This window comes from Sorex fumeus, unplaced genomic scaffold (assembly GCF_029834395.1).
Source record: "Sorex fumeus unplaced genomic scaffold, SorFum_2.1 ptg000061l, whole genome shotgun sequence".
Lineage (NCBI taxonomy): Eukaryota > Metazoa > Chordata > Mammalia > Eulipotyphla > Soricidae > Sorex > Sorex fumeus.
The window spans coordinates 55,330,048-55,345,806 of record NW_026606118.1 but is presented as its reverse complement, the minus strand read 5'-3'; the positions used below and the strand labels follow the sequence as shown (position 1 = coordinate 55,345,806).

The 15,759-nt window shown below is 39.7% G+C and overlaps 1 protein-coding gene across 3 annotated transcripts in view; it reads left to right on the top strand.

Moving 5' to 3' along the window:
- Positions 1–15,759, top strand: part of RUNX2 (RUNX family transcription factor 2) — a 150,155-nt gene that overhangs the window by 80,682 nt on the left and 53,714 nt on the right. For 2 of the 3 annotated variants that reach the window (XM_056125940.1, XM_056125939.1), the window contains exon 4: positions 6,619–6,792. The exons of the other annotated variant lie outside the window; for it this stretch is intronic. In XM_056125940.1, coding sequence (XP_055981915.1) covers positions 6,619–6,792 — 174 coding nt within the window. The remainder of the gene's footprint in view (positions 1–6,618; positions 6,793–15,759) is intronic. 3 annotated transcript variants of the gene reach the window in all.

The following is a 15,759-nucleotide window of genomic DNA, read 5'->3' as shown; positions in this document are numbered from 1 at the left end:
ATACAGTTACAAAGTTGTTTATGATTGGGTTTCAGTCATACAATGTGCTGAGAATTTTTTTTAATTTTATATTTTGATTTAAGGAATCTGAAGGCATAGGAGCTCCTGAGACTATTTCAGAGGTATAACTACGGCAAAAGAATAAAACATGTCAATGTAAAGTGGAAATCATCAAGACTGCTTGCTGTCCTATTTCATGGCCTGATGACTGTAATGTTAAATATTAGTCACAGGTCTCTTTTGTCTACAAATGATAACAAATCTTTGTGTCTGTTTTGTTTTGGGGCCACACCCAGAAGTGCTCAGGGGCTGCTCCCAGATATGTGCTTGGGGGATGCTCCTGGAGCTACTCAGGGGACCATGCGATGCTAAGAATCGAATCTTAGCTTCCTGAGTGCAAAGCATGCACTCAGCCTGTGATCTGTTTCTTCAGCTGACAGTAACACATCTCAATGTCATTTTATACTTGCACAAAATGGAGTCATTTATGCAAAATAGTGTGTTTAATCCTTGCTCATTTTTGTGGTGTGTTTCCTAAAATTCAGAAACATAGAAAGGATTTAATGCCTTTGGGTGATGGATGCAGTAAATTCAAATTAAGATGCTAAGGCATCTTTTTCAAAGGCCCTCCCGTTGTTCATCGATTTGCTTGAGCGGGCCCAGTAACGTCTCCATTGGAGACTTTGTTGTTACTGTGTCTGGCATATCGAATACGTCACGAGGAGCTTGCCAGGCTCTGCCGTGCGGGCGAGATACTCTCGGTAGCTTGCCGGGCTCTCCAAGAGGGGTGGAGGAATCGAACTCGGGTTGGCCATGTTGGCTGTGTGCAAGGCAGACGCCCTAAGGCATCTTAGCTGGAGAAATAGTGCAAACGAGGTGCTTGCCTTGCATGTGATTGACTGGGTCAATCTTGTACCCCAAATTTCCCCCTGATGCCCCACAGGAGTGATCCCTGAGCTCAGAGACAGGAGTGAGCTTTGTGCACAGCTGGGTGTGGCCCCTGCCCCCCCAAAAATGGTTGTGTTGCAATGTGTTAGGGTTCCTCTAATATCTCAAACACATGAAGCTATGTTTTTATAACATAATTTAAAATTAGTCAATTTGTCTATCTATTTTTGCTTGGGACAGCTGGGCCACACTTGGAGTTGAGGGGCTACTCCTGGCTCAGTGCTTAACTGGTTATTCCTAGCAGAATTTTTAAATGGCAGCATTACCAGCTTTCTTTCACTCTTTAGTAGGTTCCATATCTTCTAACAGAGCCGGGTAGGAGAAGATGAGACAATTAGTTGGGCTGTTGCTTAGTGATTTAACAGTCCCTTATGTGCTTTTGCTCAAAGGATGTGTCAGTGCAGTGACCTTTGGATCGTGCTTTCTTCTTGTGCTTCTGAATTTACTGCAACAAAAGCCATATTCAACCAAAGAGTGTCTCACTGGGCTTTTTGAAAGAAATCTATTCTGAAAAACACTTTTTCCCCCCTTAAAATTTACTTTGGGCTATAATTTCCCCTGAATGACTGCCGTTGCACTGTTGAAATCTAAAACAAACTGGTTGGTGATGGGAGGGGAAAGAGAATTGGACCAGCAATCAGGAAGCCCGAGTTCTAGTCTGCCACTAACTGTGTGGCTTTGGGCACGTCTTGTCCCCTTGCAGGAACTTCGGGACATTTAAACAGAACATTGCTTTGAGATTAAGGGTTCAAATGATTTTTAGTGACCTTTTTCAGTTCTGTGATTCCAAGTGCCTTGCAATCATGTTTTAAGAGTAAAGCAAAAACAAATGTGTCTTTTTCAGAAGGGAAGAAGGCTTTCACTTAAATGAACTTCCTTCAGGGAAGTTTCTTAGGAAGCTCCAGTAAAAGCTTGTGTCAAATGACAGGCTTTGCTATAAATTTACTGGTTACCAAATAACCAAAGAGCATAGATTTATGAGAAATACTAATTAGGATAGATTTTTGGGGGGAGGGAGAAGTATTATTATGTACTGATATCCTGGACCAGAAAAATATCTTTTCTCAACCAAAGCATTTATCTAGAATAGGATAGCATTTATTCGTTTCATAAATATTTATTGAACTTTACTGTATGGTAGGTAGCAAATGAGTATTGAGGATACAACTGTAAATAAGATGACACTCACTCTCATGGACCTAAAATCTAGCAGGGCAGACAAATAGATACACAAGATAATTACAGATGGTGATAATACCATAAAGGAAATAAACAGAGGGCCTCCTTCAGAGGAAGGGAATGTACTCTGGATAGAGTAGGCAGGCTGAGGCTTTCATGGGAGGCAGTGTCATGCTGAGCTCCCAGGAATGGGAAGAAGCAGGTCTACCAGCAGTCCTGGCCAGTGTCATGGAAAGGTTCCTGGCCCGGAAACTAAAAGGGACTTAGAGAGGCACAATGGGGAAATGACCATGGGTTGGGTTGGTAGAAATGAGTGAATTAAATGGGTTTGCAATGAAATTGAGAAGACCCGATCACAGATGGAATATGGGGAGTAAGGGTAAGATAAATCAAGGAAAATATCTGATTTGGCATCAGTGACTGAATGGCGGTGTCATGTACTGAGATGGGGACTCTCAGGGAGGAATAAGGCTTTTGTATTAGTAGAAGAGTTGAGAATTCTCTCTCTCTCATTCTCTCTCTCTCTCTTTCTCTCTCTCTCCCCCTGTCCTGTTGTTTGTGGTAAGAGCACCCCACCCAGCTGTGCTCAGCACTTAGTCCTGGCTCTGTACTCAGGGATCACTCCTGGTGGGCTTGGGGGAAACTTATAAAGTTTCAGGGATCGAATCTGGGCCATTTGCATGCAAGGCAAGTACCTTACCCACTGTAATATCTATTTTTTTCCCCAAGAATTCTCTCTTGAGACATCCTGGGGTACAGTCACACACAAAGACTTGGAATCCAAGGAGGAGGCCAAGAGTCCCCTGAAATGTGGGTGGGTCACAGTGTGAATAGGTTATACTGAGAGCATGATGAAATCCTAGGGCATGACAGGTGTTAATTCTTAACTTTTGTTGCACATTGGATCATTTGGTGAGCTTTTTAAAAATGACTGACACACTTACAGAGATTTTGACAGATTGGCCTGATGTGGAGCCTGGATATTCTTCTCTTTCAAAGGGCTTTCCTATCCAGATAGGGCAGAAAATTGACAACTCCAGGGAAGAAAGTGCAGCTGGAGAAGAGCTCATAAGGACCAATATTTTATGTAGTCTTAAATGGAACACAAGGTCTCTCAGTCTTTTTTAAAAATCTGCTTTTAAAAATTTATGTAACATTGGTTTCTAGCATTTATATGTTTCTAGTATACAGCCTTTCAATCAGCCTTTTTATTCACCTGCATTTTGTTTACCATCAGAAGACTAATTTCTCATTCATCATCATTCATCATCAGATAGTGAGTGTCTTTTATTCTTTCTCTCTTGCTTGGAAGAGCCACACTTTGGCTTTTGAATAAGGTCCAGTTTTCCCTGGGCCATACAGAATGTTCTGATCTTAATTTACCTCAATATGTCCTTTGTGTTCTATGTTCTCTTTTTCTGAAGGAGTTGCTTGGGTTGCAGAAGATGTAAGTACATGCTCTTTTAGCTTATCATTCAAGTGTTACCCTGATGTGGTTTAGTGGCAGAGGATATTTGTCATGAGTGAAAGATGAAGAATCTTCAAGGCTTTCCTACTGTAAGAATTTTGTTGTGGTTGTATCAGTAGCTATGAAGGATCAGACAGCTATCAGGAAAAATGCACATACTTGTTGTATATGTTCACCAATAGATATTTCCTAAATTACTCCAGGATATCTATCTGCTAATTCATTTTTGAAGATGATTTCCCAAAATGTCATTGAGGCTTTAAAATTTTCACCTGCTCTTAAAGGTTTCCATTATTAGTGCTGCTCCAAGTTCTTCATTCTTACTTACAGCCTCCTAATATTCCCCAAAGCGCTGTACTAAGAGAAAATGAAAACTTACTCACACATCCACACACTGAGCTCATATCTCATACGGTCTTTATGAAAACCTAATGAAAAGGCTGTAGAAAGCAGAGGGAAACTTATTAAATTTTCTTGTGACCCATGGCCCACATAAAGTCCTAGTGTATAAAGGAACTATGCAGCATCATGTAGCCTTCCTCATAGCCCTCAGGGAATATGCCATTCCAAAAATATGGCCTATTAAAAAAATAACTTCCAGGGACTATTCCATAAGCTTTCTTGTTAATGTTTACAGCTGAATCAACACCACTGCAGTATTTTTTTTTTGGGGGGGAGGGTAATGTGGAACAGAATCCATGGATCTGTGACAATGATTGTATAGTTCCTAATTGTCAGGCTAGATAGACCCAGTAAGAAATATTGACGGAAGTTGCTTTAGTATGATAGGTGAACTACTTACATTGTCATTGAATGCTTGCTACTGATTTTGCTTGCATTGACAACCAGTCTTGGCACGTCATCTCTTGGACTGAGTGTTTAGGCATCTTACTCTGTCCTTCTGGATGTTTTCAGTCATCCCTCACAGCTGAGAGAGCAAGGGAAGATGGCCAACATTGATGGTGCCACATGATGAATGGAAAGCTTAGTCAACTAGGATTAGTTAGAACCGGGTAGTAGTGCAGGCCAAGGCAGTGAACAGCTGAGTATGACGAGCTAATTGTTTTTACTTCTGTTGGCCTTAGTCACTTCATCTATGAGCACCTTATTTTTCAGGGTCTAGGAGTTGTTTTAGATAACCTTACAAGTCCTATAAGAGGTCTATAATATATTTATAAACTGGATAAAAACTCACAAATGGTGGAGGAAATGACCATCAGCAAATGAGTTTCCCTAGTTTCTCCTGTTCATTTTTCTCCTAGTCTTAGTTCCTCTATTAGAGCACATGCTCCCCAAACTTAGACTGGCAGGAAATAGAGTAGTGGGTGCATTTCAGTTAATGGGACTAGTTAGAGCATGTTTGGCTTTGGAGACAGCTGCACTCATATTACCCAGTCTTGGCTTCCTGTCTGTTTTCTTTGGGCTGGGTAGGCAATGAAAAAGGAGACAGGAAAATACATTTTGGGGCAAATAAAATAAGGAATTTGTCTTATGAAGACAGCTTATAGTTGGGAAATTCTAATGTTAAACTTAACCCTATGCTCCTACACCCTGCTTGTCCTGTACTAAAGGAAAGATGAGGTGTTTTCACTACCCATAGAATATACTTTCCAATTCTTGAAGGTTTTTAATAATCTTTTTTAAAGGGAGGCTTGTTAATTTTTATTTTATGGATAATAATCTTCTGTGGATAATAATTTCCCTGAATTTGTTTTCAAAGAGCAAATTCTCATTCCAGTCATCACTTTAATATCTGTTTTAAAATGTTGATGCAAAACACTAAGGGTATCACTGATATCCAGTCTAGATATAAAAGGAATTCCCAGTATATTCCTATTTCTATATATGTTCACATTACTATCTCCTCATTAGATTTATACTTAATTGACGTCACTCAGATTCAGGTTGTTTCTGTTACCCTTGCAGCAAGACACTACTGTATTCTTTGCTAAGGATGACTTGATGACTTAAAAAGTGTCTTGGTATGTTGGTTATATCTTAATTGGATTATTTATTTAATACATAGAGTTTGATTGTAGATTTCAGAGGACAAGTGACAAAGTTTTTTGTTTTGTTTCATTTTATTTAAGTAGTGTATTCTCAAGGTCACATTTTGGACCCAAAGGCATTTTTAAGCATATTTTATAAATGCACGGTGCTAGATTTAAAAAAAAAAACACTTTACTCTGCTCTGGCAGTGTGTTATATGCATTCAAGCTTTGACCTATTACAAAACATCCAGATTTATTACCTCTATTTCTGTTTTATTTTCATCTTAAGGGCTTCTAGTTTTGAGGTTTAATTTTTCAGAAAAAAATGTCTCTAAGATGTACCATTGAAAAAAAAAAGATAGGAATTGAAGAGACAGTAAGGTGGGCGGGGTTCTTGCCTTACATATGGATGACCTGGGATTGAAACCTGACAACCCATACGGTTCCCTGAGGATTGCCAGGAAAAATCTCTGAGCACAGAGCCAGGAGTAAGCCCTGAGCACCATTGGGTGTGAACCAAAATAAATAAATAAAAGAAAAGGAAAAAGTCACTCTTGTCATCGCGGAAGTTTCCCTTCTCTATTTCTGCCTCAGTTCTGGGGCATTAGACAAGAACTCTGAACTGCCAAAGGAGGTTTCCTCCTTCATGAAAACAAACAAGCAAATGTATCCCCAGGCAGTCACTCTTCCCCTCATTGCCCTGGGGTCTAGAGAAGACACCTTGAGAATTATTCTTAAGCTATAGTGTCGTGGTCTCTCTCCAGAAGCTAGGTTTCTGGTCACCCTTTGGGGCCCTCATTCCTCATCTGTACGACAGGACTAAGCGTGTTTGCCACCAGATGATGCTTATAAAGCAACTTAAAATGGAGGGCATTATATCAACACATCATGCTAATAAATATCAGTATTGCTAATTCCTTAGTTTAAACACCCCCTCCCCTCCTCCCCACTATGTATGTTCACATATCTATTTAGCATGGTCAATTGTTCAGCTAATTAATATGCTTTTATTTTATGATTTGCTGTTTCCAGGGCACAGACAGAAGCTTGATGACTCTAAACCTAGTTTGTTCTCTGACCGCCTCAGTGATTTAGGGCGCATTCCTCATCCCAGTATGAGAGTAGGTGTCCCGCCTCAGAACTCACGGCCCTCCCTGAACTCTGCACCAAGTCCTTTTAATCCACAAGGACAGAGTCAGATTACAGGTAAGACAGACTCCTAGGTTTCACTTGCACAGACTCTGGCAGGCTGGGGGTGAGGGGCTACCAGCTGAGCTGTGTTCACTTCAGAACTCCTGGAGCTGTGGAATGGCTTCTTATTAAAGAATCAAGACTGGAAGATACTCAATTTTTAAAAAAAAAATAATAACTCCAATATTCAGTAACTTTGGGATAACATGTTGGAGAAGTTTCTACTACTGCTGTACCCGTCACCATGTCAGCTGCTCACTGGTGGAATGGTAACAATATGCTCCCTGAGAGAATGCTTGTCGTAAGTTTCAATCTCATGTCCACATGGCACTGGGGATAACATCACACCCTCACTCTTAAGATATTAGTATTGCCCTTCTCAATTTGGGCTTAACGTTTCTTACACGTATAACTATTTCATGAGGGTTGCTTGGAAATTGCCCAGGGCCAAAAGGAAACCTTGATTGGTGGTTATAAGGCCAGGTCACTGAGGGCAGGCAGAACTCACTTCTGATTCACATCTAGCTCCAATTCCTCATGCGACATTTCTCTTCATATATTCTGCTACGCTGCTTCCCTTTCCCTTTCTTCTTAAAAATTAGCATCGGCATTGCATTACAGACTAATCATTCACATTTGGTGCATCAACACGCAACTCTCCCCCCTCCTGTTAACTTGCCCCCAAAAAAGGTCTTATTTTAGGACTAGTCTCCTTGATTTGAGGCCATGGTGACAAGTGAGTGTGTTAATCATCACAGATCTTTCATTTGCAAATTGAGAGTTAAAAGGAACTCTATATGCCATCTACTTGCTGTTGTTGGCAAAGGAGGACTGGAATGGAAGGAAATATCTCAAACAGACTGTACAATAAAATCTCAACATGAATCTTTCCAAATGGTTAGGGACTATTTTGTCTATAGTTAGGTTTGGAGTGTTCCTAATGGTTTATCAACATACTTATTTATAAACCAAATGAACTGTCTGTTCTCTCTTGCTTATATCAATAATATCTTCTTGGAAATTAACTCGGAGTATGTTTCTGCCAGTATATATACTGAATATATGATTATGCCTCAGTATGTATCCTTAAACACGATTTTGGGGTATAAAAATAAAATATCTAAACACTGAAGAGAATTAGTTATCTGTATCAGGGAAGAACCTTAGACTTCTGTGAACAAATAGCCAAATATTAGCCTGAATAAGTTTCTGAGTGTTAATGTGTAGGAATTGAAATTCAAGTGTTTATTAGACATATGTCCTTGACAAGAGTGCAAGGGTGAGATTTATCCTAACTTGTGGATCTGTGGCTTGTGACTATAGGCGCTACTGCATTTAAAGTAGTGGATTTTAGATTATTGATTAAGCTTCAAAATAGCTCTTCTTTTCTTTGAAAAGTTTTATTTTTGGGTTTGCTTTTTTTATATTTTGTTTTGTTCTGCTTTGGTTTTGGAACCACATCTGGTATTGCTCAGGGATCTCTTCTAGCAGTACTCAGAGAACATTGCTCTGCAGTGCCAGGGATTGAACCTGGGTTGACTGTATGCAAAGCAAATGCTTTAACCCTTGTACCATCTCTCATCTCTCTGACCTCTGTCCTTTTCTTTTTAGTAACCCTTCCACTCTGTATATGTGTTTGTGGGTCTACAAGTGTCTGCATATACGTATATAAATGTGTCTATTCATGACTTGCAAGGAACTTGTGATGTCTAATAAAGTATGTGTGTTCCATAATTTGGCAATCCCTGAGTTATTTGACTACACGATTTCTATAGTCTAATCCCTAACTGCTTTGCAACTCTTTTACTAGTGTGAATAATGCTTTTAAAATGGGCTTTGGAAACCGTGTGTTGCTAGATTCATTTACGATGATGTTTTTCTCAAGACTTTGTCCTTAAATCTAAAGATGATATCACAAAATAGACCCTGAGGTCTAGTTTAGAAGAAACCTTAGATTCCATTAACACATGGACTGGGAGAAGTTGGAAGAAGAATCTACACTTTAGCAGGGTTCCGTTCCCCAGTTGTGAATACTGAGAGTGATATGCTGAGCAAGCATGGGGCATCTGGCTGCCTCTGGACTTGGCTCTCCTCATCCTCCCCACACTGGAAGGCCTAGAAAGATTTAGCTCCTTGTTTACAGTTTCATGAAAAACAAGAGCCATAGCAGAATTAGATCCCTTGACTCCTGAGGCAGTATTTTTATTTTCATCTTCAATACCAAGTTGCTATTCTATCTTAATCATTTAAAAATAGGGATAGTGGTAGATGATATTTATGTTGGTAGTTGCATTAATTTTGTACATCAGGGGCTGGAGAGAGAGTACCATGGGTAAGGCTCTTGCCTTTCTTGTAGCCGACCACGGTTTTGATTCCTGGCATTCTATATGGTCCCCCAAGGACCACCAGTAGTGATTTCTGAGTGCAGAGGCAGGAGTAAGCCCACAGCATTGCTTAGTGTGGTCCTAAAGCAAAAACAAACAAATTTTTTGTACTTCAATACCATAAAAGTTAACATTATTGTAAGCATAGTACCAAAACTATAAAAAAATTAAAAAGAAAATAAATATAACTCTTAAAAATAAAAATTGCATTTAAATATTTAAAGGTAAAATTATTTAGCAAGTTTATTTTCGGCATTGATAGCTTTCTGGAATATTTATACCACAAGAGTATTAGCCCTACATTTGGGAATTATAGCACTCGTGGAGATGATTTAAAGACCAGTGTTATTTTTTTAAATATCAGCAAGTAACTGGACTCAATAACTCTTCTCGAACGTTTTCCAAGTGGATAGAGTTACGTCTACATATTTAGATGTACTCTTGGCCCCTACCCACTCTTGGCCATGTGAACTTTCTTCAAATGCTCCCTTGTTGTTAGAAAGATTATACAAGTATTTGACCATGGTCAAGGTTGTATAAAGTTCTATGATGACCTGAATTATCAGGAAAAGCCAATAGTCATAGCACCACCAACATCAAAATGATTGATTCAATTTTATGTTTTTAGTCCTCTTTAGATTGATTTCCTTGTTTATTTAAACCATGTGATTTAGGGTTTTAGAATTGCGTTTTTGACTCTGTGATGGAGAGAAGAAAAGTTCTGTTCTTTGGTGACTGTCTAATGGAACAGATAGTCAGGCTACTTACCCATGCTCTAAATCATTGTTTCTCAACTGTTTTCAACTCTGACCCCCTCTGACTTTGTTTCCTTTCTGTGGCCCCTTTGTCCTACAGATTGGCCCTCCTAATATTGGGCTGTGACCACCCTCCATGTCTGTGATTGTTACCTATGCCCCCTTGGCATATCCTGGGGACACACAGAGGCTATCTGGTTCCCAGCTGAGAAACACTGTTGTAAGCTTTTGTTAAGATTGCTTTATTTTCTAGGTTTTGTGTTTCTGCATATTTTCTATGTATTGCTAGACTATAAATTCTTTGAAAGCTTTATTATAGGGAATTGTTTTCTTTTGTGCATAGCACAGTGGTAGTCTCATTATATGATGAATTAACGAATGTTTAGATAAAAAGAAATCAGTGCACAAAAGGAGTAGAATATCACTTCTTGTTAAGATTAACTATTGTAATTTCCTATCCCAGGGTGCCATTGTTTCCTTGGTTATAAACAATAATGGCTGAAATCACATTTGGTATTATTCCAGTTTATGATGCACATAATTGCATGACTAAATTTAAGTTCTACTTAGAAACTTTACCTATATTGGATTTTGAGTCTGTTTGCAATATGCCTCAGCTGACGATTAGATTTTGAATGTTTGCAATTTGTATCACCTACCATTTAGTTCAAGTAATACTTTAAATCAAGATGTTTTTAACAGAGTCAGCTTGTCACTGGTTGAGCCTTCTCACTGGTTTAACTTTCCTGGCTTCTCAAGCTCTTGCCCCAGAACGGTAGATAATGTTCATGGTTGTATAATCACTACTGGTTGGTTCCTTTACTTGCCAACATAAAAGACAAACTAGACTCTTAGAAGAGTAAAATAAAATTAGAAATCAAACCCAGGAAGTTGTAAGCATTTAGTATTTCATGTTAGTGTTCTCTGGTGTTGCTTGCATCTCCTGAGGCTAAAGATTCTAGTCATAAGGTGGGCTGTCTAGCCAGCTGGCTTTGCAGTGCTGTCTGATGGTGTCACTCAGCTTCAGTCTTAATGGTTGGATGTTCTGCCTCAGGGTCCAGGGCTCTCCCTGATTTCCTGAGGAAGTTGCTCCCTTTGTGACTCTTTTATTGTGCAGGCATCTGGTGCCTGTCCCTGGGTGCCAGAAAATACACAATTCATCACAGATGCTCATGTCTTTTGATTCATAATGAGGTGATAGCAGTGGACTAGGAATTCAATGTCAGGAGATACTGTTGAAGATAATCACTGTTTTAAACTCAGTAGACACTGGATGGGTAAACTGGTATATTTAAATATGCTGAATCAGGTGCTGTGGTAGTTTCTTTAACTTTTGGAGTGAGCATTCTCTTATTCTGTTATCTATTCATTCAAAAATATTTGTTGAGGGCTGGTTATCTTCTGGATATTTATGGAAGTGAATAAGTAGACATAGTTTTGTTTAACAGATGCTTGCATTTTATAGATGTGGTTGGTAAATAAACTTAAATAATAGTTGGTAATAGTTGTAGTGAGAGAGTAAAATAGGGAATATGTTAGAGAATACCTTAGGGAGGAAAGAGGCTGATTTTGAGTGGAAAGTTGGGAGAGGGTTCTTGGAGAGTTTTGGGGAATCTCTGAGGAACCACGTTGTAATTGTGTGTGTGGGGAAACCAATACAAAGGTTCTCGGGAAGTAGAGAATTTTCTGAGGGCAGAAAAGTCACCGTAGGTAGAATGTTGTGGACAAGAGGAAGTGATATAGAAGGCTGGTAGGCGCTAGGTTGTGCTGGCCAAGTCATAAAAACCCTCGTCAAAAGCTTAGGCTTCGTTTCGATTTTTGTTCTGATTTTAAGGTGCTAACAAAAGCTACCCTCAAGAGAATTATGCTCTAATGGACATGTTTACGGTTTTGTTTGTTTGCTTCTGGCCCACACCCAGCTGTTCTCAGGACTTACTCCTTGCTCTGTGCATAGGAATCACTCCTTGCAGCTCTCAAGGGGTCGTGTCTGGTGCTGGATTGAATCCAGGGCGGCCGCTTGTAAGGCAAGAGCCTTACCAACAGGACTATCTCTCTGGTCCCTCTAATTGACATGTTTTTAAGGACTCTCTTTAGACATTGGGTGAATCCTAAAAGGTCAGCAAAAGGAAGGTCAGTTTCTCCTTCCGGCAGCTAATGTGGTGACTGGGAGACAGTTACAGCTTTGGGAGCATTCTAGCAGCATTTCTCTCCTTTCTTCCAAATTCTGTCAGGCCTCTTCCACCCCTTCTCAGGTGAATCCCAAACCTCTCTCCACAGGATGATATTATGTGTTTATACATTTGTCTTTTCCTTCAAACTGAACTTGGCAGCATCTAGGTCTGTATTTATTTACTTTTGTGCCTTCGTTTTGGTTGTCTTTTAGGTGATTTTGGTTTGGAGATAAATGAATAAAGGGGTCATTGACTGTTCAGCAAGGGTGACCCATTATGTTTCTGGAAACCATTTGTTTGAATTACTGTTAGCTGTCCTTGGTTGGAGGTATATGTATGCCAGGCACCAGCCTAACATGGTTGGCTCAGATACTCTTCACAGCAGCCCTCTCAGGTTGGTGGCATGGGCGTAAAATTGAGTGTCAGCGTGGAGAAAGCAGTTCACTCAGGTTCGCTCACAGCCAGCTATGATTGGTATAGGAGTAGAGGCTACCTCGGTTCAGCTGACAGACGCATAGTTTCCTCCCTTGGGTGGATCTTTCCCTCTTACAAACTTGTTTTACAATAAAGTTCCCATTAAAACATTCTGAAACAGTACTCACTTTATAGGTGAAAGAAGTTGAGAGTTCAAGAAATGACTTGCAGAGGGCTTTTGCAGCTCTTCTAGTTCCAGATTCTTAGCAGACTGTCACTCTTTCTTCATCCACTTGGCATATTGCTGACAAGCTAAGTGACACGTGTCTTAAGATCGAGTTCAGGCTCAGCCCATGCTTGGTCTTGATGAATTAAGCTCTGGAGGGAGCCAGCATGACCAGAGAGACTTCTAAACAGTCTTGAGATCAAATCAATTCAAATTCCTCCCTCACCACCTATTTTTTTCCCTGGGAGTGGTAGGGGGCACATCTGGTGGTGTAAATGGCTTATCCTGGCTCCGAGCTCAAGGGATCATTGCTGGTGGTATTTGGTAGGCCTCACATGAGGTGCTGGTGTTGAATACAGGTCTTCTGCATGCAAGGCAAGCATCTTACCTGCAGTATTATATCTCTGGCTTCCCTCACTTCCTATTTCTTAGGATCCCCAGAGATAATTTTTTTCTGTAAGTTATTTGTTAGGAGTAATTGATTATGCTTTAAAATCCATAATTTTTAATTTAATTTTACTTTATTTTTTTGATTTTTGGGTCATACCCAGCGATGCACAGTGATTACTCCTGGCTCTGCATCTGAAATTACTCCTGGCGGTCCTCAGGGAACCATATGGGATGCTGGGAATCAAACCTGGGTCGGCCACATGCAAGGCAAATGCCCTACCTGCTGTGCTATCGCTCCAGTCCCTAAAATCCATGATTAAAAGGAGTTTGAATGATTAGAAAGTACGTTTTATAAACATTTGTAGAAGATAACATTTTTAGGACTATCTTAGGAAAAAATAAACGTCTCTGGCATTCTTATAGAATAATAGTAATATTACCAGCAGTAACCTTGATTGGAGTATGGTTGTTTCCACACAATGTTAGATTAATTCTGGAGTACTCTGTTCACTAATACCCTTGAAAATTTAAGAGGACTTCTGGTGATTCAGCTGGTGGGCTTGGAGTGTGTATAGGCTTGGTTGTCTTAGGCCTGAGTCCATGGTGCTTGAACAGAAACAGGTTAATCTTTTTAGAGGCAGGAAAGCAAAGCTAAACTCAGTGTGTGTGTGTGTGTGTGTGTGTGAGAGAGAGAGAGAGAGAGAGAGAGAGAGAGAGAGAGAGAGAGAGAGAGAGAAGAGAGAGAGCGAGAGAGAGAAGAGAGAGACAGAGACAGAGAAACAGAGAGACAGAAACAGAGACAGAGAGACAGAGAGACAGAGAAAGAGATTACTTTTTAAAATTTATTTTTTAATTTTTATTAGTAAAACACCATGAGGTACAGTTGTAGATTTACAATTTTTTGTGCTTGGGTTTCGATTATACAATGATCAAATACCCATCCCTCCACCAGTGCCCATTTTCCACCACCGTGGATAATATCCCTCCCACCCCCATCCCCCCCATCCCACCTTGCCTCTGTGGCAGGGCATTCCCTTTTGTAAGAGATTATTTTTTAAGCATGAGTGACACACAGTTCTTTCAGGTGAAATAGTAGAGTTAAGAGGTAGGTTGTAGATGCCATGAGTGAGATGGATAACGAAGCCACGAGAGGCCCAGTAGATGTTCCTGAGCAGGGAAAAGGATGGCTGGGAGAGCCGCCGGGCTGCAGGAGGAGCCAGTGTGAGAGCTCAGGCTTCTTCACCACTGGGTCCCATGTCCCTACAGTAGACTTGGGTCACAAAGGAACTCCTATCACCACACTCAAAGGCTGTTGTTGGAAAGATTTGTATTTTGGTACTGCTGTGTTTTATGTTATGAAGGTGCTAGAAAGTCTTGTCTTTTTCCTTTGAGCTCTTTTGAGCAGCAGAGCCTGGTAAATTTGCTGTTGCATGCATACGTATGAACAGAAGATCTCTTTTGAAGAGTTTGCTGGTTACATTACTTAGAAAATATGGCACGCATCCCATGTAGAAGTACAATTTCTTATCTATTCCCCTCTGACAACTATCTTCTGAAGAAGTCAGAAGTGAGGAGTATTCTGTGCCGGAAGGAGATAGCTCTGTAGGGCTCTGTAGTGGATGGCAGGAATTCATGCAGTGTTGTTGCTTAAGCTGTTAGCAGCATTCCTGCATGAATGAACTCTGTGTGTGTGTGTGTGTGTGCGTGCGTGCGTGCGTGTGTGTGTGTGTGTGTGTGTGTGTGTGTGTGTGTATGTGTGTGTGTATAGCAATGGAAAGAAGTCCCAGATCCTTTATAGGTGAGACATGCATTCTACCACTGAGCTCTGGCCCTGATGGATGAATTCTTAAAGATCTTGGACTTCTGACCATTGAAATTCTTTTATTAACTGAGGATGTTTGGCTTTATTATACTTTTAAAAAACAGAGAAGGGAATCATCACAGGAAAATTATTATATTGAGTTCCAAAACTAGTGTTTCTTTTTTCCTTTGATCTGGGATAGAAGATGCTTAGTTAATAGCTACTTGTAAGAAGAATCCTTTGCTACATAATGTATCATTTTATTCTTCTCTAAGACATTTACGTTTCTACCATGCTTTTAGAGAGAGTCGAATTTCTTTCTCTTGATCTTTTTCAAAGTATGATTTTTTTAATTTTACATTTCAGGTCTATGTTGAGTCAGTTTTTAAAAATGTGTGTATGTATCTATATATACATGCATTAATAAATATACAGAGACATGTATTTGTGTGCTCTTTATTATTACTTTTTAGTAGCTGCCTAGGACATTTTTTGTTCATTTATTTTTTATCTTTTGCAATAGACTATGTGCAAAATGAATAGAATTAAGAGTCTAACTTTGAAATAATAATTTACAAGGTGTGGGACAAATCAGACATGCAGTTCAGTGTCATGGGTACACTGATGAGTGTTTTGTTCAGAGAAGGACACCAAAGCTTTAAATCAGAGAAGTTGCATACATTTTGCCATTAAGTATTAATAGGAAAGAATATTGTAGATCTTATCAGTTTAAAAAGAATTTTCATTCAATTTTAGTACATGCAAGAGTATTCCAGGAATAAAACTACATGGCCCCAGTACCAGTGAAGACCATAAGGTTATTAAGGACTTTACTTTGATA